General features: G+C 40.2%; 2 protein-coding genes across 5 annotated transcripts in view; both read right to left on the minus strand.

Moving 5' to 3' along the window:
- Positions 1 to 10079: 10079 nt before the first annotated feature.
- Positions 10080 to 20923, minus strand: NRAS (NRAS proto-oncogene, GTPase). The gene is made up of 7 exons (XM_079760727.1): positions 20808 to 20923; positions 20202 to 20329; positions 17564 to 17742; positions 14933 to 15092; positions 14240 to 14363; positions 13882 to 13923; positions 10080 to 13774 (listed from the first exon to the last, which is right to left on the minus strand). Exons 2-5 carry the CDS (start codon positions 20310 to 20312, stop codon positions 14244 to 14246), a joined length of 570 nt encoding a protein of 189 aa, XP_079616853.1. The 5' UTR covers positions 20313 to 20329; positions 20808 to 20923; the 3' UTR covers positions 10080 to 13774; positions 13882 to 13923; positions 14240 to 14243.
- A 142-nt stretch (positions 20924 to 21065) lies between these two features.
- CSDE1 (cold shock domain containing E1) overlaps positions 21066 to 23019 on the minus strand; it is a 33596-nt gene continuing 31642 nt past the window's right edge. For all 4 annotated transcript variants that reach the window (XM_079761742.1, XM_079761741.1, XM_079761743.1 and 1 more), the window contains 2 exons: positions 22755 to 22887; positions 21066 to 22363 (listed from right to left, as the gene is read on the minus strand). In XM_079761742.1, the coding sequence (XP_079617868.1) occupies positions 22316 to 22363; positions 22755 to 22887 (181 nt within the window). In that variant the 3' untranslated portion in view covers positions 21066 to 22315. The remainder of the gene's footprint in view (positions 22364 to 22754; positions 22888 to 23019) is intronic.

Here is a 23019-nt window from a genome sequence, read left to right on the forward strand (position 1 = left end):
ACCATGCTTGCTCTTCACCCAGCAGACCCAGAAAAGCGTGCTTATTTCTCAGCAGTGCTTTATCAATGTGTAGGAAGGACAGCTTGTAGGCCTTTCGTCGCCCACATCTCATCTCATAGAGGAACTCAGAGGCAGACCTACCAACAGTAAGCTAAAGGACAAGTCTCATTTGAGCTGGAGGGGAACATACATGTAAAGTTTTATCTAAAACGGGCTTTTATTTTACCAGGCCACAGAAATCCACCATGTTATTTTTTGCTTTGGAGTTGAGAGTTTACTAAAGCAAGACTCAATAGATCCCCTTGGCTAATCTGTGTCTAAAGGAGAAAATTATTTTATTTCAAATTTTCAAATGAATGTCCCCTGAGATTCACTTTTTTTAAAAAAGGAAATTTTTTTTTGGGGGGGGGGGGGTCCGGAAAACCCGTGAGCTCACTTGCTATGCTATGGGTTATCTCTGGTCATTATTTAGCTTTGCTGGGCCTCAGTGGTGTCATTTAATAAACACTGCTGAAAAACACCCACGTTTCTGGGATAGTATCTTTTAAAAATTGATACTTTGGCAAATGCTGGGGAAAATAGTCCCATATACTCACGTTTTTCTTCAGCTGTATGAAGTAAAGTAAAACAAGACAATATATATATATGAACAACTTTCAGAAATCATAGTGGCTATTCATTAGAGCTTTGGAATAGGAATATGTAGATTGGTACAAAAAGGGGTGTGGTGGAATGTGTTGCTACAGCTCACTCTTCCATTGACCTACAATTTGCTGCCATCAAAAAAAACCTGGAAATACAGTCGTTATACAACTCTACATTTTATTTTCTAATGTCTCTTTAAATTTTTGTTTATAATCATAAAGAGGTACTCTTTATAAAAATGTTACTTTGAAGAAAACCTGTTCAAAAGGAATGGAAACTCTTATGTGATGCTGGTAGCAGGTAAACTGAAACAGCTCATTTGGTAAACAATTGAGTAACACCTACCAACCATTTCTGAGAGTCTATCCTACTAAAATCATTCTTAAACATGAAAAAGATTTAGTGCAAATAGCATTCTCAGAGCATATTTATCCTTACAAAAAAGTGTAAAGAACCTAAGAGATTATACAGCTTAGAATTATACAGCTATTTAAAATTATATTTAGGCCCTGCCGGGTAGCTCAGTTGGTTGAAGCGTCGTCCCTATATACCAGGGTTTCAAGTTTGATCCCCGGTCAGGGCACATACAAGGAACCAGTGAACAATAAATCGTGTGTGTGTGTGTGTGTGTGTGTGTGTGTGTGTGTGAGTGTGTGTAATCAATTTTTAAAAATGATGTTTAGAAAGGATCTGGAGGACTATGGCAAATGATTAAGTTACAATGTTAAGCAAAAAAGAAAATAGTCACCATATAAAATGACATGCAATATAATCACAATTGTGTGTGTATGTGTGTGTGTTTAATCTTTACATTTACAAAGAAAATAGATTGAGAAGAAAAACACTAATGTGTTAAAAGTGATATCTTTGGATGATGGGACTGTGGTTGTTGCTTTTTTCTTGTTACTACTTTCCCAAACTTCCCAATTTCTCTAAATGAGTGTTTATTACCTTTATTTTTTTTTGGTATAATCCTCTCTTTTTATTTCATGTGAAACATGTATTACCTTAGTAATGACGAAGACATAGCTTATTTTAAAAATTACTCTGTGTACAAACCTGGATTGAACCATCAGAATACAGAGATTGGGTTAATATTTCCACGATGGTCCTGATTCCCAGCTAATACGGTAGCTGGAGACATGGTGTGGCAGCACTGGCTTTGCCTAGTAGCAGAGTAGATATTAAATATCTTACACAGTTTTCTATGGGGATCATCAAAGTTGCTACCACATGATAGTTTTAGAAAATTACCTCCCTCCCAAAACTAAGGAGAAAAAAAAAAAATCCCAAACTTGAAAACCTTGTCTTGCCTCTTCCTGAAATGTATTATTAAGGCTACTATAAATCCTAAATAAAGGATCACCAGAGCTGATGTGATAGTTAAAGGAATGGTTGCCTATTAAAAGAATTGTGCTCTCCAAACACTGCTGCACACCTACCTGTAAGTTTCAACAGAGGCATTGTTGCTGGGATCCTTGATTCTAGGATAGCACAGTAGGAAGGAAGAGAGAGGAGAATGTGGGGAGGACTGCCCTACAGTAAAAAGTGCCCTGACTTTTATTTTATTTTTTTGCTTTGCTCCTGTAATCTGACCCTTCTCGCTAAAAGGAGCGAGATGAGCTTCAGACCTATTTATAGCTTTAGGCAATCGACAGTGAAAACCACGTGAAGCTTCCGATCTTTACTGTGGGATTTTAGAAGAGGTCTCGGTGGTAGGCCAGGAATTGCATTCCAGTACTCTCCAAATCTTCCTGCGGATTCAATTCTCTTCAAGTGTCATTTTCTTGTATGAGTTGACCCTGAAGATTATTTCCCACCCTAGTGAAATACAGGGAAGTCTTCCAGGCATCTGGAAACTCGAGGTCCTCAAAATTTCAGGGATGAAAACAGCTTTCTGAGGTTGGTGAATACACTGGTATATTCATCAAGCCCTCAAGACACACACACACTCTCTCTCCCTCTCCCTCTCCCTCTCCCTCTCCCTCTCCCTCTCCCTCTCCCTCTCCCTCTCCCTCTCCCTCTCCCTCTCCCTCTCCCTCTCCCTCTCCCTCTCCCTCTCCCTCTCCCTCTCTCTCTCTCTCTCTCAAATATCCCTGACTTAGCAGACATTCACCTGGTATAATTTATTTAATTAATTAGCTAGTAATTTACTTCAAATCTTATTGAAACTCAACTGCCATCTACAGTGCTCAATTACCCCTAATGTATATATTGTTATGAAAGGAATATACCTTTCTTTTGTATAACATTTAATAGAATGCTAGAGGCCCAGTGCACAAAATTCATGCACAGGCAGGGTCCCTAGCGGCTGCCAGCTGCTGACTACCAGCCAGGGTCTCCCTTCATTCTGTGTAGCCCCCTGGTGGTCAGCACACATCATAGCAAGTGATCGAACTCCCAGTGGGTAGAACTCCCTCAGGGGACACTTTGCATATTAGGCTTTTATATATATAGATAAATTTGCAAACATTATTTTGATCCTAAGTATGATCTTATAAGGGAAATAGTACCTTAGTCCTGCTTCCCAAATAAGAAAACCAGAGCTCTGAGTAGTGAAGTGTCTTGCCCAAAGTCATTCTGCTCATAAATGGCAAAGCCAATGGTCTCTGGAGTGAAATATCATGTATTTCCCACAATAACACAGAGTCTTAGTTATGGCTAAATAGATGATAGTTACTGTTAGGTAAAGAAAGACTCAGCAGAAATTATGAATTATTAATATCTTATGTTCAAGACAGTAGCAATAGGTGGGAACTTCAGATTTGGAAGAGAATTATGGGCATAGGCTGACTGATCTTTTTTTTTTATTAACTATTTTCTATTGGAAATTGGGGCAAGCCTTTTTGTTGGCAACCACTGAATATTTTACTGCTTAGCTTTTTGATCATCATATTTCAGTCAGCAATATTGTAACACATTATAAAGTGTTACTAAACCAAAATAAATGTATCATTCCTTTCCAATTCCTTTTTGTGACATTTCCACCTGGATTGCCCAATGGTATCTACAAATTGATATATCCAAACCAAACGTTTTCCTCTCCAAACCTGCTCCTCTCTCATTGTGCCTTATCTTTATATGTTACCCTTAAATTTTCCCATTCCATCTGTGGCAAGTACCCTAGTTATCTACTCAAAACTTGTTTTTCCAACATTATAGAGGTTCCTCAGAAAATTAAGATTAAGACTACCATATGATCCAGCAATATCTCTTTCTGGGTGTTTACCTGTAAATATGAAAACATTTATTTGTAAAGATAAAAATGCAAATATCTAAGGAGACTGTTGTTTTCTTGGGAATTCCAGCTGATATAGGTTAGAAAAATGATTTATTATCCTATGAAGAGTTCCTAAGACTGCATATAGTCTATTATTTTGTTTTTAAAAAATAGTTCAGTTTGTTTTCCCATAAAATTTGAAGTGTATTTGATTCTAAAAAAAAAAAAAGAAGAAGAAGCAGTTTCTTGATAATACTCAATGTTTAGTATATGGGGAAATAGACACTCATATGTGGTTGGTAGAAGTTTAAAATTTTAGCTTTTCTGGAAGGAAATTTGGCAATACATTTATCAAAAACCTTTAAAATATGCATATCTGTTGATACAACTTCATTTTCATGACTTTATCTTAAGGAAATTATTATACAGGTACTCAAAGATGTATTTCAAGAATTTTAATTGTAGCCTGGCTGGCATGGCTCAGTGGTTGAGCATTGACCTATGAACCAGGAGGTCACGGTTAGATTCCTGGTCAGGGCACATACCCAGGTTGCAAGCTCGATCTCCAGTGGGGTGTCGGGGGGGGACATGCAGGAGGCAGCTGATCAATGATTCTCTCTCATCACTGGTGTTTCTCTCTCTTTCCCTTTCCCTTCCTCTTTGAAATAAATTAAAATCTATAATAATAAAAGCATAATATGCTAATTAGACTGGACAGCCTTCCAGACTACCTTCCTGATGAAGCCTGGGCTGCAAGGGCCGAGGCAAGCCGCTGTGACTGCGAGGGCTGAGCCCCTTGCACACATTTTGTGCATCAGGCCTCTAGTATATAGATATTAAAAAATTGTAGCCCAACCATTATAACAGCCAAAAGATAGGAAGAACTGACATGTCTATAATAGAAGATTGATTAAAGTATAATGCAACCATAATAGGATGTAGGCAAAAGTTTATTAATATGGAAAGGGTTGAAAAATTTTATATTGCAAAGCTGTATACACAATATAATCTTGTTTTTGTAAAAAAAACCCAAACATTTAATTTATACATCATGATAGACAATGAAACAGCCTAGGCAATTTATACCAGTGTTCTGTCTGGGTATGGGATGATGGCGATTTTTTTCTTTTGGTTTATTTGATCTTCTACCCCGAATAAGTATGTCTATCGTAAGAAAAAAAAAAAAATCAAACCTGAATTTAAAGCATAACAAAATAAATTCTAGTCCGGCCAGCATCTGCAGCCCTTAAGGGAAAACACCCTGAAATTTCCTTCAATGGGACAAGTCTCTATCTACTTATCCTTTAATTAAGCTTGCTTTTCTTCAAGCATCAGTATATAATACAAACTACTATCACTTAATTCTATTTTTTTTTTTTGCTTTAGTGTTTAGCAAAAGAAAAGTATTATTTTCTGTGTCTTTAAAACATTGTTAATGTGACTATTTCAGCTGTATGACAGACGACATTGGTTGGAGCTAACTTGGAGGCCTACCCACTATTTAGAACATGATGCCAATGGGACACATTCAGAGTCCCGAGTAACAAATTTACAAATATGTTTTTAAAAAATGTTATTGACTTTATTGGGGAGACATTAGTTAATAAGATGACAAAGTTTTCAAGTGACAAACATGGTTTTTAAAGGGGAGATTTCTTGTATTTCATCCAGTTAGAGGTTCCTGTAACCTGAAGCTCCCTGGGAAGAGGACACTTCACAGCACTGAGCTGCACGCGGGGCAGGGGCACTGCTGCCCGCCTGCCTTTGTTCAGAAAGCCCTTCGGTGGGGCTGCTGGCTAGCGGAGGCCTCCCTCCCACTGTGAAACCTGGCTCCCGCCTCTCCAAGCTGCTCTTCTCCACCCCCTCCGCGCCCTGCCCCTCACGGTTTTATGTGGCTCCTGGTTGCCCTTCATATAAACTTCCAGGATCAGCTTACTCCTTTGTTACATTGCTTCCGTGGGTGGTAGTCCAAGTTCACGACAGCTTCTGGTTTGGGAATACAACCCTTTTGTCACTCTGTTAGAGGTGTGCGAATGGTTATCTTATCACCAAGGAACGCGTTTGAGTTTGGAGTATAACTACACCTGTGGAATTTTATGGTATTTTTTCTGGATTCAGCTTCATTTTCCTGTCAGTAATAATTTCCCATGCATGCCTAAAAATAAAGAAGTCAAATTTGTAAGACTCATCCTTTTCCATGAGACACACTGACTTTATTTCCTGTCTCTTGAATGGAACTGAAATTCAGCAATTTGCTTTGAACAAAACAATCTGAACTTCAAGTTGTGTGCGAAGAGAGAGAGGGAGGTATGCTATGGGGTCCATGCAGTAATAACTGTGCTGGGCACTGTTCCAAGTTTTAAAAACACACACATTATTTCATCTAATTTTCACAATAGTAGTCTTTTGAGGTACTATTATTATAGAAATTGAGGCACTGTTATCTTCATGTTACAGTTGAAGAAATTCAGGAACAAGAAATTAATTTGTGCCCAGCCTGTATGGCTCAGTGGTTGAGCGTTGACCTAGGAACCAAGAGGTCACGTTTTCCCAGTCAGGCACATGCGGGGTTGCAGGCTTGATTCCCAGTGGGGGGCGTGCAGGAGCAGCAGATCATTGATGTTCCTCTCTCATTGATGTTTCTATCTTTCTATCCCTTTCTCTTCCTCTCTCTCTAAAAAAAATCAATTAAAAAACCCAGACATATTAAAAAAGAAGAAATTGATTTGCCCGCGGTCTTACAGCTAGGAAGTGGCAGCGGTGGGATTCCAGCCCCGCTGTGTCATATGCTGCCTCACTTTGGTTAGTTGTGCACTAACCATCATTGTGCCCAGAGGACAGAGGATTCTGGATGACATGAGGAGGTGGTATAGTGATTCCCAGCTTGATAGATGGTTGTAGGAGTAGATGGGTGAAATCAAGGGGGTACTTCAACTTCAACTTATGAAATCTTCAAACTAAATCTTGAATGGAAGCCTCAGTGATGAAAGTGGAACTGCTTCCGTTGAAGAGGGAGGTGTGTGTGGGGGGGAGCTGGGGAGGAAGAGCAGAGCCCCCCCGCCCTCCCCCGCCAAGACTTCCTCAAACATCTCCCTTATGACACTCCAGGGGCTTTGAGCAGCATGGTTTGAAAACTAGGGAAGCAAAAAGAACATGAGAGCTGAAATCAGAAGACCTGGGTTCAAATCTGAGATAAATACATCTATTTACAGTGGATTCAGTTTCTCATCAGTAAAACGGAGACCATTCCTGTTTTATATGGCTGTTGTGGAGGATTAAATGAGGTGAGGTATTTGAGCACTTTGAAATTGCAAAGCAATAGATAATTTCTGTTTCCACAGAGACTTGACTTGAAAAGCAGAGGCCCAAATGGCAATGAGGCATGAATCAGGTTCTGGTGCATTGCCGGGAGCCTCGAGTATTCTCAGAAAAATTGGGAAGGAGGTGACCCCTTGGGCAGTGTCAAGAGGGTGGCAGTTGAAACACTAGGGTTAAATAAGTTATGTCTCAGAGTAAACAGTGTCCTTTTCCCTTGAAACAATCACCAAATTGCAACTAAGAAATTTTGTTTTAGAGATATCTTCATGGAATATAAAAGGTGAACGAGGAACCACTGGCTATCTGGTTCACTGCTGTATGCCCAGAGCAGCGCGTGCCTAGGCGTGTAGTAGGTGCTCAGTAAAACCTGCTAAATGAATTGGGAAGAACGGTCATAAGGAAAATTCACTGAGCCAATGAAACAAACATATTTTGTTAGGGCATGCGGCTATGCCTCACAGCGAGATCTGAATGTCATAGCGGCTCCAGAATGATGGGGCGACGGGCACAGGCCTTTGTAATAACAGTTCATGTGCCATGTTAGAGTTTCATTTTGGACTTTAATATTGTCAAACCCCTCAAATTTATAAAACGAGCATAAACTGAGATTTCTTCATCTAACTTTCAAAATGTATTTCAACTTCATTCCACTCATTAAAAAACCCCACCATTCACTTCAGGGATGTTTGGTCTCAGTTGTAAATGTGAACCGATTTATTTTAAGATGTTTTAAAATAACATGTAGGTTCTCTTTCAGACCTAAATATCGATGTAATTCATTTATGTCAAGCTCCTACAGAATGTGTCATCAGTGCCAATTTTATTGCTTCCACAGCAGCCATTCTAGAAGATTGCTTTTCCTAACCTGGGTAATATTTCAGGCTCCGCCATCTGAAAGACCTAATAGGCAACTGCTCAGTTCCAATCATGTCCTCCCCTTGGGCATGTAGCTGCCTCTATCTTTAGAAACATTTGATATGAACCCCCAGGATAGCAGGTGCTCGCTCTCTTTATAAGCCTCCTGTAAATTCATGGTAATCTGTATTTATACAGGTTTTAAGCCCCCTCCGGTAGGTTAACAGATAAACTATTTTGGTGCAAGCGTGAAGCCATGAGGACAGCCTCCAGATAAGAATGATCAGTTCCCTAGGTCTACTTCCAGCTCATGAAGCTGAAACTTTTGTTCCTGTTGGCACTGCAAAGGGGATCTGGTATCTGCATTCTGCATGTTCCTAGAGACCCCGTCTGCTTTTATTGGGGTTCAGGACCACATTTCATTGCCCAGGGTTATTGTTAAAGCACCACAGCATCCCCTCCCCATTTGGGTTCTGGATCTTCTCTCTGTGCTCTCAAGTCATGGAACTGGATCATTCAGCAGCTCTGCAAAATGATCCCCAGCACAGCCTCTTGGCCCCCTTCCATGTATTTATGGATATCAAATAACGATGCAACTATGTTGGCCTTTTAAGGACCTTCAGTATTGCTTGTGATGAGAACAGAAACCATTATTAATAGCACAGACACATAGGAGGTCCCCTCACATTCCAAATAAACAAGCTTCTTCGCTACTCTTTCATGTCTCTCTGCAGCTTCATTTTTTGGTAATCCTCACCCGGAGATATTTTCCCATTGACTTTTAGAGAAAGTGGAAGAGAGACGGAAAGACAGAGAAACATTGATGTGAGAGAAAATCGATTGGTTGCCTCCTGCACGAGCCCCAACCAGGGAGCAGACTGCGACCGAGGTACAGGCCCTTGACCAGAATCGAACTGGGGACCCTTCAGCCCCCAGGCCGACGCTCTAGCCACTGAGCCAAACCAGCCAGGGCTGCAGCTTCATTTTGCTGAGCACAATAGCAGCTCTTATCAGAAGAAAACAACCTTTTCTTTCTCAGATATTGGGGGTCAAATATTGGCAGAAAATATCTGCTATGTAGCATCCAGGGCTTGATTTAAGGGGGAAATCTGTTCTACATACACAAAGTCCATGATTGCTTCTTTTTCACATGCATTTTATACTCTTCATGGCAGCCTCCTGTAGAAACAGTATTTGTCACTTAAATTTGGTTTCCTTAAGTTCAATTCAGCCAAATAGTAACTATCACCTCCCTATTCCCCTTTTAAGGAAAAAATAAATAAAATAAAATTGAAGCCTTTGGTAGAATAAACCAAGGTCCTGATAATCAGTGTTCCAGGATTAGGTGGAGAAGCTTAAGTCTGACAGCATTCTTTTATAAACATGTCTCATTAATTAGGGTTGGGAAATCTGAGATACCCGCATTCAACTTCCCTGTTTGTAAATGAGGACACTATAGGCTGGAATAGAAAATTAATAGTTGGAACCCATGTTTTCTGGCTCCTAAACCAATGCTCTTCCAACAGTACCAAGATTGGTAGACTATGCAGTAATGCAGATGGGACAAAAGATTTCCAGTGGTGGTTTTTTGTTGTTGTTTTTTTTAAACATATTTCATTGATTTTTTTACAGAGAGGAAGGGAGAGGGATAGAGAGCCAGAAACATCGATGAGAGAGAAACATCGACTAGCTGCCTCCTGCACACCCCCTACCGGGGATGTGCCCGCAACCAATGCACATGCCCCTGACCGGAACCAAACCTGGGACCCCCCAGTCCGCAGACCGACGCTCTATCCACCGAGCCAAACCGGCTTCGGCTCCAGTGGTGGTTTTAAGCACTTCATATTAATGTGGGAGAATGGGACATTATAGCTATGAATCATTTGGCTATGAATCACCTCAAAGCAATAACTTAAAAGCAGGCTTTGACATTTTATACTGAGATAAAATGAGGAACTCAGGTCTTCCAACACCATCACATTCAAAAGTTTGAAATGAATATTAACTTTCAATAAAGGCACTTCAGTGGGGGAAAAAGTGATAACTGAGCAAAGAACTTCCAGTTTTTATTTTTTAAACATTTGAAAAGAAAAACATTCAACCAAAATTTTAAAAATTAGATGGATTAATTTACAATAAAATAGGCAACTTAAAATATCAGCCCTTTCATTTAGGGCCAAGGCGGCCAATAGTTGCCGTTTAAACAGCAGAATTGCACAATCAATCACTTGACCTATATTTGATGGCACAGAAATATAAAAGTCACACAACATCCATTGAGATCCCTTCCCTCCAGAGTAGAAGTCATACAATTGCTTCTCAGGTCAGTACTCAGGCTTTTAAAAATCACCAGTTGTATTTGAACTATATCTACAACTACTTTGAGACCAAGAACATGTTTCAAACAATTCTCGTAGGGAACACCTTCAGATAATTGTGGCACACTGGACTGCTTAAAGAAACAGCAAAGATGTAAAACAATGTACAAAGTTACAGTCCCTTGTTTATGAAAACAACCCAAATAAAATATTTCCCCTAATTAATAACCCTGCTTCTTGTAACCTGTTAGCAGAGATGAATTACAAGAAGCAGAGCGCACCACTGTTTGGTTCTTAGTTGCAGCTGCCAGTTTAAGAGTTCACGACTGTAAATGTAAAACAGCATATCATTATGCTCAACAATTCTGGAATGGGAAAAAACAAAATAGCTCTTTAAAGTGTTTCTCTATTCTTGATTTCAAGTCAAGACAAAAAATTCACAGCAGTTTAAAGGACGATGAACAGACTAAACACGGGGCCCACTAAAATACATACTCAGAACAATTTTACCCATTGCACTCCTAAAGTGAAAACTGTAACAAGCATGATACTGTTTTACCAAGTAACATTCTATAGTAAGCTGTTGGAGCGAATACAGCACTTAACAGGTTAGGCGTGGTAGCCTTTAGACAGAACATCATATTTTCACACTCTTGAACGTGCAACCTTTAAAAAACAAAGTAATGTGTAATTTACAACAGCTGGCCAGGCACTTAACTTGGGGAGAGAGACTTTCAGATGTTGAGGTAAATTAGAATTGTTTTCAGCAATTACAAACATACTCTAAACACCACACTTTATACCACACTAACTGAAGCTTTTCAGCATGAACTGTAACTTTGTCACTCTACTGTGCCAAAATTCATACCTAAATGTAACTTCTTAAGAAGCTATTAAAAGAACATGTTCAAGTCTGAATTTTGGCCCCATTTAGATACTTCTGTGCTTACAACATACTTGAGAGAATGGTAAGTTACATACAAGGGCTATGGGTGCAAGAGCCCCCAATCAGATATCCTTCCCCCTAATTTGACATTAGAAAAAGAATCATACTGTCAGTAACATACACAAGAGGAGGAAGAGGGAGACAAGGACAAATGAGAGCAACTGAGGTGACAAGCCTCAATCCAGCCTCAAGAAAAATGACAAAGTGCCTGTCTGGCCAGTGTGGCACAGTGGTTGAGCCTTGACCTATGAACCAAGAAGTCACAGTTCAATTCCCAGTCAGGGCACATGCCCGGGGTTGTGGGCTCGGTCCCAAGTAAGGGGCTTGCAGGAGGCAGCCAATTGATGATTCTCTCATCATTGATGTTTCTTATCTCTCTCCCTCTCTCGCTTCCTCTCTAAAATCAATAAACATATATTAGAAAAAGAAAAATGACAGAGCAACGCTCCAAAAGCAGCAGCAAGTTCCTGCTACCAGGTGTCAACAGCACTGTGAAAACTCAGAACGAACGCCGAGGAGCACGGCGCGCTGAGTTCATTCAACTCTGGACACAGAATAGAGTTCTTCCTCTCTTCTGACTTCAGTTCAAGGCAATGTGGAGTTTGCTTACTAAGTGAAAATTCATATTAGAAGACAGAGGACCTCAGTAAGTATTTACATATTGAAAGACCAGAGCAGAAAGGGACCATTTTGGAACTAGGCTTTTATCAAAAGTTACCTAAGTCTATTTTTCATTAGAATGACCAGGATCTTATTTGCAAATGGAAAAGCCAAGTTTCCCAAATCCTCAAAACGAACAATTCATTATGGTTTCCATTCCTTTCTTAACAGCAATTCCAATTCAACGGCTTCTTGCTCTGAGCACACTCAGCTTCTGTTAGCTCGTATGCAGACTAACTCATCAACACCTCGTCTTAAACTCTTCAAAGAACATTATGAGTAAAGGAAATTTCAAAACATTTTGATCGGAGGTACCCTCATGCTAAAAAACATAATGACAAAAATATGGGCTTCATTTAGTTTCCAGGTGGCTAAAAAAGAGTCTAGATACTTTGTTTATGAAGACTGCTCAGCTGACCCTCCTTGGGGTACCCAGCTTTCCCCGTCGTGATAAAGGACTTGTGTGAACTGACCTTTGCGTGCCTTGCAGGGTAACAGCATGCACTCGGCAAACTACCAGCTGGGGTTACTGGTGCAAGGAGCAGACGGGGGAGAGCTGCTCCCTCTGTGATGCTAACGGGTTTGCTCAGGTTTTGGAGCGGGAACCGTGGTCCATGTAGCACCATGCTTTACTCAACTGAAATCATGAATCAAACTGCAGTCGCTGTGGGTGAGGGATGGAGGGTGGGGTGAAAAGGTGACTGAGGGCCATTATATACATCACTAAGATACCAAGATATGTACTGAAAATGTGTCTGTTAATATATTATGTCTGAGGCTTGAAAATCATTGATCACAATTATTAAATAAAACAGCATCATATGTTTACAATTTTGCACACCTGTAAATGTAGAGCTTTCTGATAGAACCCAAATTTAAATACAAACGGAAGTTCATTGAACATTAGATTACCAGTAAGCTAGAAGAAACAAATTGCATACATTTCATAGTTAGTAACCTACAAAAAAAAGTGGAGCACAGGTAAAAAATAAGTGAAATATAATTGTTTCCAGTTTCATCTTTCTCTTGGGAGAACCTAAAAACAGGTCAAAGCCAACTTCGTGTAGGTAAAAAGTGGCATCTGCTACTGTATCGGCACATCTTTTCCTCAAAGGCAGACAGTTCACAGACATAACTCAGACATTCATTTGCACGTGTAATGGTCTTTGAAACATCCACTCCACTGAAGTATACAAACCACTTCTAGGAAAAAGGCACTTCACTGTGAAAGTTAAATTTAATTGCATGAAAGTCGAGAAGAGTAGGAGAGACTCCAAAGTCTGTATTCAACCTTTGTATTTACGAATACAGAGCAGATGCCAGTTTATGGAGTATAACCGATAACATTAAAAAACAAACCAAACACCAACATTAACTATATTCTCAGCAAAACAGTAATTTCTGACATTTTCCCACAAAAGCAATAGAGTTCCAAGTTCAACAGTAAAAAGAAAAAAAAGATAATCACCAGCAGTTGCTACATTAGAGCTCAAGACATTGTTTTCTAGAGAATTTCATGTCTCCAGTTTGGTTCTCTGTTTCAGAGCATGAATTGCTTTTCAGATGTAAAACCTGGGGTGGCAGAGTGTTTGGGCAGAACCCAGAGTGGAAAAATATTGGGGAGTAACAAGAGGTTCATTTCTCTGGCCAGACAACCAAGTGAGGAGGTAGTTATTCTGAGATTTCTCAGATGGAGAACATTGTACTGATCTACGGAGTCGGGAAGTAGCAGGAGCTTCTCTGTGAGACTGAGACAGCAACAGGAATACTGGTTTCTCCTCCAGGGAAGTCAGGACCAGGGCGTCAGTGCAGCTGAAACGAGATGGAACGTGCGTGTAAATGTCACCAGAGAGTGTAAGAAACACAAGGTGAAGAAATCAGTACGAATGATAACTCATTCACTTCCAAACGAGTCCTACCTGGACAGTGGCTCTTTTCTGATGCCAGAACTTTAAAAGTATCTATAAAAAAAGAAGACATACAGTATCATTATCATCTAGTTTTAATGTAGTGATTCCTCAAACTCCTGGTCAGAATGTGGTATTCATACATTTTATAAATAATGTCTTCTAATTTCTAACATTATTGACAATGTAACCATGTCTGTAAAATAATGTTTAAAAAATAGGTTAAACCTCAATACTCTCAGGAAGGGCATCGTAAGGAAAACATTTTCTAGTTGTGAGAAATTATCAGGTAAATGACAACATAAAAAATAATAGCAACACTCCTCCCAACTGCCCGATTTGTAATTATGCCCAGAGACCACATGCTCACCTTGTTACATCACCACACAAGGCAGCCCCATGCAACCTTGAGTCCCATCATCACTGCTGTTGAGTTTTTTCATTCGGTACTGACGTATTTCTCTTACCAGTGTGTAAAAGGCATCTTCAACACCCTTTAAAAGAAAATGAAAAGACAGCCTAAAAGACACAATCCAAGGTGTAAGCTCTCTCTCACTTCTTTATGTGGATTCAGAATTCCAATTATTAAATCATTAGCTGATAAAATAGGGTGGCGTAGAAAGAGGACACTGAATTTAGCATTTCTATTGAATCACATTAAGAGGCTGATATACAAATGGCACATTTTGCAAAAATAACATTCCAGCAAAGGAAAACTGGTAATGTGGGACATACAGAAGAACTACCTGATGTAAAGATTCCATTCAGAAGAATTTAAACCCTAAACAGTGGCTGGTGTTGATGGAGAAAAGACTAATGCTTATAAGTATCTTTAATCAAAGGTCTTCATTTTAGTACTATTTATGCATGTTAATGCAGGAGTATAAATGTCACACCAGGATATTAACAAGTTTATTTTGGGTTTAAAGCAAAGATGAAAATAGAACACGATTAAAAATCTGTGACAACAAAGAATGTGCATCACATCTCTAGGAAAGAGTCAATCAATCAAACTTTTCTGCCTTCAACAAACCCTTGCCAGGTGCTGGAAGCTGTACTCTACCTGTCTGGTCTTGGCTGAGGTTTCAATGAATGGAATCCCATAACTCTTGGCCAGTTCATGGGCTTGTTTTGTGTCAACTGTCCTTGTTGGTAAATCACACTTGTTTCCTACTAGCACCATCGGTACATCATCTGAGTCCTTCACTCGCTTAATCTGTTCCCTAAAAAAGAGGAATATGTTGTAAGAATAAGCCTTTTGGAAGGAATGAACAGCTAGAGCAAAAGAAACCTAGCAAGTTTTATCTAGCCTACTAGCTTCTCGTAGTGAAGTTTCACTTTTATCTAGTCTACTAGCTTCTAGCAGTGAGTTTCACGCCCCGGACTCCCTACTATTTATAAAAGACTTTACATAATGAGACTGGTTTAGGCTTGATTCAGCAGCCATAGGAAAGCCAAGTACCAGTTCAACTTCTAGTGGAAATGGATGGTTAGTCTCACGACATGTCCTTATTAGGCTCCTTGATTCTCCAGAGCTTGGCTCTGGATTTAATTGGCAACTCCGAATCGCACTCTAGATTAAGGTCCGAAGTGCGCAAAGTAAAGTTCACTGCCTCTAAATAACTTCTTAAGGTTCCCTTGAGAGTGATGGTATTTAATGGAAGACAGTCTATCCACTTCTCTAAATGGGTGGTGTCCAAATATTTCCTTCAAACAAAATTATAGCTGGGAGTCAAGATATAAAATAGAAAACACCAGAACTGCTCTTATGAAAGGTCTGGAACTCCCAACTGCCAGTACTTCCTTCAGTGACATTGAAGACACTGAGCTGTTTGGAAATGAATGCTCTAGATTCTCTTGACCAACACTGTCCAGTAGGACTTCTTACTATGATGGAAATGTGCTACATCTGTCATGTCCAACTATATCCACTAGTCCCATGTAGCTACTGAACACTGAGTCGGTGGGTACTATGGCCAAGGAACTGATTTTTCAATTTTATTTAATTTTAGTTAACTGAAATAACCACACACTGCACAGCACTGCTTTAGACTCTATGCTTGGATTACATACAAAGCCATGCACCTGAAATGCATGACAGTGGGGGTAATGGCAGGAGCCCATGCTAAGGGATAATATAAGACAGCCTAAAAAGAAAAATAACTTCTAGAAATTCAGCAAATATTAGAAGCTTGCTAAGTGCTGGGCATTTTATTAAGTACCGCTATTATTTCCAGAGAGGAAGTGGAAGGCAGTAGAGCAGGGTTAGGAGAAAAAAGCCCCGAATTCAGTTTGGGACTAGTTTGTTTCTGTGAGCAGACTTCTTCATGTGGACAGGGCAGAAGCCAGGACTCAAGGTTGTAGGCACAACACTTGCACAGACTTTACTATGTGTGCAACACTGTTCTGAATGATTTAATGTTTAACAATTCATTTAATTTTCACAACTCTTGGCAGATTATTATAATCTCCATATTATAGATAAGGAAACTGAGGCACAGAGATTTAGTAGTTTGCCCCAAAGTCTCATGGCTAATAGATGATGGAGCCAAGTTTCAACCCAGGCATCTATATGCTTAACCATTACATTATTCTGCTTGAAGAATATGGAGTGCCCAGCTGGTGTGGCTCAGTGGTTGAGCATCCACCCATGAACCAAGAGGTCCCGGTTTGATTCCAGGTCAGGGCACATGCCTGGGTTGTGGGCTCGATCCCAGTGGGGGGTGTGCAGGACGTAGCCAATCAATGTGTCTCTCTCATCAATGTTTCTATCTCTCTCTCTCCCTGTCTCTGAAATCAATAAAAAACAAAATACAAAAAAATATATATTTTAAAAAATAACTAATAACATGGAGCTAAGAAAAGGAGTCTTGGCCCTGACCGGTTTGGCTCGGTGGATAGAGTGTTGGCCTGCGGACTGAAGGGTCCCACGTTCGATTCCGGTCAAGGGCATGTACCTTGGTTGCGGGCACATCCCCAGTAGGGGGTGTGCAGGAGGCAGCTGGTCTATGTTTCTCTCTCATCGATGTTTCTAGCTCTCTGTCCCTCTCCCTTCCTCTCTGTAAAAAAATCAATAAAATATATTAAAAAAAGAAAAAAAGAAGAAAAGGAACCTTGGAGTTTTTTGTTCCTGGCTCTGCTACTAGTAACAGTCAAGACTCCAAAAACCTAATAAACTACCTTCTGAACCCTATTTCTGATTCTGTAAAATCAGAATGTTGTTTTCATTTTTATGGTCCAATTGAGCTTTGAAACTTTATGGTTTTACAGAGAAAGACAATCTTTACATACTTTTGCCCAGCTTTCCTCTTTAGCTACTCCCCATCTTGTTTCTTCCTATCATGATCTCTGTTACTTACTGAACAATGTTTCTCAGGCATCTTCCTCTCTGAAATTCCTTTGTGATCTAGTAACACCTCTAGTTTGGAATCACTCCCACTAGCAAGCTTCCCTGATATACTATCACACATTCTAGCCACGGCATATTACATAAAATAAATTCCAGCATTAACTTGCAGCAATAACCCCAGATTCTCAATGTCAAACAGACGAAAACCAACTCTTCTTGTAATGAAAAAAGCTGTATCTTTCCCAGTGTGGCATCCTCACACACACAACCCCCGCCCCCCACAACAAAGCTTCAGAACAAAGCTTAAAGAGCTTCCTTTCAGAAAAAAAGTAACGCTCCTAGTACCTGTAGAGGTTAATATCTGCAAATGACTTGCTATTATTGATGGCGAACACACAGAGGAAGCCTTCCCCTGTCCTCATGTATTGGTCCCGCATGGCACTGTACTCCTCCTGTCCAGCCGTATCCAGTATATCCAACAGACAGGTCTCACCATCTATAACCACCTGTTTTCGGTAAGAATCCTGGAGGGAAGGGGAAGAGGGAGATTCTACTTTCACTAAAAATCACAGGAAATGCAATGCTACTGGCCAAGGTTAAACAAGCTCCTACCCAAGTCCATTTCTCTCTCTCTGGTTTGTCCCTCAAACTGCTAATATACAATCACAAACAAAATACTTAATGTCTTCCAAATCCTATAAGCCTGCAGAAAGGAAAATGTGAACACTCAGTTCCTGGAAAAGGTGAACAAATGTGGTCATTCAAAAGGCAGGTCTACTGCAGTTAGACTAGGGCCGTGGTCGGCAAATTGCGGCTCTTTGGCCCCTTGAGTGTGGCTCTTCCACAAAATACCACGGCCTGGGCGAGTCTATTTTGAAGAAGTGGCGTTAGAAGAAGTTTAAGTTTAAAAAATTTGGTTCTCAAAAGCAATTTCCATCGTTGTACTGTTGATATTTGGCTCTGTTGACTAATGAGTTTGCCGATTGGACTAGGGTTAATCACAGTGCATTTCACTAAGGTGTGCATTGAATGTTTCTTATTTGAGTTGTTTATTGTGCATTTAAAATTCTGAACATACCTCCACCAATTTATAACTTGGCCCTGGTTACAGTGCCGCTTGTGTTTATGACTAAACACAAATACTTTTTATTTCAAACAAGGTCATAAATACCAAATTATTTATTATTTTTTTTAATATATATTTTATTGATTTTTTACAGAGAGGAAGGGAGAGGGACAGAGAGTTAGAAACATCGATCAGCTGCCTCCTGCACACTCCCCACTGGGAATGTGCCCGCAACCAAGGTACATGCCCCTGACTGGAATCGAACCTGGGACCCTTGAGTCCGCAGGCCGACGCTCTATCCACTGAGCCAAACCGGTCAGGGCTACCAAATTATTTTTTTCTCATCATGACAGATTGTACCTTTGGGAAATAATCCTCAATCAATTTCCTAAAGATTACAAACAAGATAGAGATATAATTCATTCCTTAAGTAGATCATATAAAAACATACTTTCAATTGGGCTCGAAGGCAGACATTTTACTTGTATTTTAATACTTAAGTCCTGGGAATTCAAGTCAAATAAAATAATCTCACCATACTTGGTAAAAAATCTGGCTTCAAAAACAGAATTCAACCTAATTTCCCAGCCCATTAATCAGTTCCTCTGTAACTCACTTTATTGCAGGACTGTACTTTCAAATTAAATAAAATTTACATCACCAAAATTTCTTAGAGCATGAAACATAGTTAAGTGTCTGTTCTAAGATGAGCAAGATAAAAATTATGAAGATAGGTTTTAGTCAAACTACTTTATGATAATAGAAGTCAGAGAAGTGGTTATCTCCTGGCAGGTTAAGAGAGTTTACTGACTGAAAAGGGCATTTGAGAACTTCCTGGGGCAAAGGAAATAGTATATATTTTTAATCTGAGTGGTGGTTATTATTTATATATATATTTAAAAAGTCACTGATCTGTCGATATAACATTTACGTATTTTACAGTATGTAAATTACCCAGCAATAACTAAAACTCTGAAAAATATTAAAATGTTCTAACTATTAACACTGAATCTGTTAAGCGTAAAATAAAGTTTTGCAAAGAACTCATGAATAATTTTTAATAAGGCTATTTAGAGTTAGCTTGCATTAAACACCCAGTGACTGAGTGGTAGGAAGACCAGGGTGTGGATTAAAATACAAAAATCTCTAGAGTTACACATTTCTAAATTGAATAAAATTACAAGGCCCTTTACTGAAAGGATTTATTTTGCCACTCATTGAAGCCAACTTTAATATGAACTCGCACAAAAACAATAGGATCTTTAAATAAGTACTATTTATCCAGTGCTTTACCATTCACAAAAAATTTAAACACATTTGACTTTTCACTTCATCTCTGTGTGGTAGGCAGGACAAGCTTATCGTAATTTAATAGATGAAGAAAATGAGGCTGAGAGAGAGTAAGTGATTTGCTCAATATCACGTAACTAAACAAAATGCAAACAGGGACTGAAATCCTAAGCACAGTGACTCAAAATGTTCTTTCTACTCCAACCCCCAGTCTTGGCTGCTTCAACGAGCTAAGAAATTAAAATTGCAGAACCACCAGATCTCTGAATCCTTGATCTCCATCCTGCTATATTATTCAGATTATTCAGACAGTCGCTCTTCCTATGGCCTGTGCTTCTTTTAAAATAGAGTTGTCATATATGAAGAAACTAAATGAGTTCAACACTCGCAAATGAGTTTGCAAGTTTACAGAAATGTTAAAACTGTAACTTTTTAGAAAATCTTCAGCAGCTCATAAAAACGAACTCTTCTCCACAAACATGGAAAGCTTTACTTATTGTATTACTGAACGCAGTACCCAAAATAACTTTCCACTTTCTTTCCTCATTATTCCCTTAGCTAAAGGGTAAGGGCGAGGGTAAACGGAAGGAAAAGAGATCGGGGCAGCGGACTACCGCTGGGCCTCACCTCTATGGTGGGATCATATTCATCTACAAAGTGGTTCTGGATTAGCTGGATTGTCAGCGCGCTTTTCCCAACACCACCTGCTCCAACCACCACCAGTTTGTACTCAGTCATTTCACACCAGCAAGAACCTGTGGAAAAGCAGCAATTAGGGCTAATTGGAGAGCCACCTCTACGGTACTTAAAAGCTTTCTACAATCAATAGCGGCTAAAACCGGAGTTTGAAATGCATCGGTCCCACTTGGATCTCAGTGATTCAGGAATGCAAAAACACAAGTGACTGCGGGTCCCAGATGCTGAATTGTAGTCTTCTCGCTACCCCCCCCCCCCCCCATCTATATTTCAACAGTCCGTGGGCCCCGCCCTCGGCCCAAGGTAAAGGACCCCCTTCCTGCTCCTCTCGCAAGGCTTCTCAGCGGTGGCAGGCTGCCGTCTGGCCGTCCTTCCCTTCAAGTTCCCCACCTGTCTCCAAAGATCTCCCCCGTAGGGCTCAAAACGAAGGCCCCCCGCCCAAGGCCTTTGTCTCCTGCTCGCAGATTCCGCTCGATTCCGCCAATAACCAGACGCCTGCAAGCTCTAAGCCCAACGCTACACACGCCGGAGCCTCACCTCAAGCTCCGGTGCCTCCGCTGCGGACGGGTTTAGAATCACCACCAGGAAAAATGTTGGAGACCCCGGAACCGCCATGAACAGCCCCCACCAGGGAGCGGCACTTCCGGCCCCGCCCGCTACGTAATCAGTCGGCGCCCCGGGCGCCCGAGTCCCCGCCCCGGCCACGTGGGCCTCCGACCCGGGAGTCAAGCTGCTGGCCGCACCCAAACCCGCCCCTCCCACTCAGGACATTTCAATAATGAAAGCGCTAGGTGCTGGTGTCTCAAAAATCAGTAAAACTTTATTCGCTTCCATTCTTTCGCCATTAACAGAAAACTGGAGAAAGCAAAAATGTTTTGTGTTTACAAAGATAAATGGCCTCTTTACCCAGAGAAGATCAAAACCTCAAATGACAACGGGGAAGATAAAAGCGCCCTCCCCCACATCCCCTGAGCTGACCCTTGTCATCTTAGACAAAGCTTTCAGTCCACTGGCCAGGGACCCTGCATGTGGCCAATTCAAGATGAGGGCCAAGAAATCAGACCAATCCGTTCCCGTGATAAAAAGTTGAACAGAAGCTACACCAAGGGTCAAGTGCCTGCATGTTACAGGACACAGGAACCAGGCGGCTACTTATAAAAAAAACAAGATTCATTTCAGGCACAATTTTTTTATTTTTTTGTTTGTTTTGTTTTAAATCAGTAAAAGAAACTGGGTCCTAGAAGCTGCAGTGATCTAAGCAGCAGCAAGTTTGTGCATTCGTCGTTTAAATACGTTTAAATTATCACACTGCTGGCACACCTCATTTGCATGAAATTCTGCACCATACATACTAATTGTGGTAAATTTACCCCCCACCCCATCCCAGGGGAAAAAAAAAAACTACTTTGGAAGATAATTTTCATTGAAATCTACCCAAAATTCGTTTCAGTGGACTGTGACAAGATTATAAATGATATGAAAAATAACATTTGAACATTTGGCCATCAACTTAAGAAAATCGTTTGCCTATACAAATTTTTAAATTTTTTTAATATAGTCTACCCTCATATGGTCCTCAGAATTAAAGCATAATGAACAGGAAAGAAAAGGAAAAGAATGCAACTGAGTGCTAAGGCAGGACATCTTGCCAGAAGTAATGAAGGTAGAATATATGCTACATATCAAGTGCAGAATTTCATACAGCCAACAAGGTAACAGTCTATATTTTTCACTTACACGGGCAAAGTGGATTTTGCAATTACCAGTTGCGTTAAATGCACCAAATAAAGCTCCTAAAATTGATACTACAAGGCGCCACCTTAAGTTTTCCAGGCTGCAACTGTGCATAATTTTAAAATGGTTTTCTTAAATTTATTTATTTTTTTTAAACATAACATGAGGAAGGTGTTAAAACTGGTGTAATAGCTCAATAGAATAAGTATTCCAGATTTTGGGGAGGGATGAAGAGGGAGATATTCAGAACCCTTCACCAGAATCCCCCCAACTTGATCATCGTGGATTAATGATGTGCTTTGTGGATGTGGTTAGTCAATGACACCAGCCTGACGGATCTTTCTTTCTACACCAAATCCCTGTGAAAAAATAAAATTGCAGTTAATGACCTGAGGGTATGACAATCACAGCACATTCACAATTCCAAAGTGAACTTCAAAAGCATTACTTTTAATCATCTTAACCACTACCAGTTTTTTCCCAGAGGAAATCTTCCATAGTAAGCCCTCCTGATCTATTACCTACAACTATGTTCGAAGTATCAGGAAAACAAAGAAATGTGCTTCTTACTGGTAAGCAACCATTATGTTGGGGACTGAACCAACATGTAGGGAACGAGTCCTAACTAGTTATAAGCAATACTAATGCTCCATAAGCGCTCTGATACGCTAAAATAGGACCTCAAATATTATACTGCTCTGTCACATCACAACCTTCCCTCCCCCAAAACCTTGTATACCCTCCTCATACCATTGAGTTATCTGGTCCCCTTGGCTGACGAAGAACCATTAGGCGAGGAGCACTGGCATCATCCAGAGTGATGTTCTTCAAGCGATTGACCAACCTATCAGGTCGTGGAGCTGCAACAGCCTTGGGGCCCTCGCTGTAACCAAGTCAAGAAGTGAGAAGCAGCAACACATGGTGGGAAGAAACAAGTACTTACAGAGGAGTGTATTTTCCACCTAACTACCCAAGTGACTCAGTTTTAATGAGGGGGACTCTTGCCTCATTTAAC

This window comes from Cnephaeus nilssonii, assembly GCF_951640355.1.
Source record: "Cnephaeus nilssonii genome assembly, chromosome: 21".
NCBI classification, from domain to species: domain Eukaryota; kingdom Metazoa; phylum Chordata; class Mammalia; order Chiroptera; family Vespertilionidae; genus Cnephaeus; species Cnephaeus nilssonii.

Coding starts and splice junctions, on each gene's coding strand:
- NRAS (XM_079760727.1), bottom strand. CDS start 20,312: ATGACTGAGTACAAACTGGTGGTGGTTGGAGCAGGTGGTGTTGGGAAA. Junction 15,093..17,563: donor GCAGATATTAACCTCTACAG/GTACTAGGAGCG, acceptor CCTCTTTTTTAG/GGAACAGATTAAGCGAGTGA. Junction 14,364..14,932: donor CCTCAGCCAAGACCAGACAG/GTAGAGTACAGC, acceptor TTTCTTTTAAAG/GGTGTTGAAGATGCCTTTTA.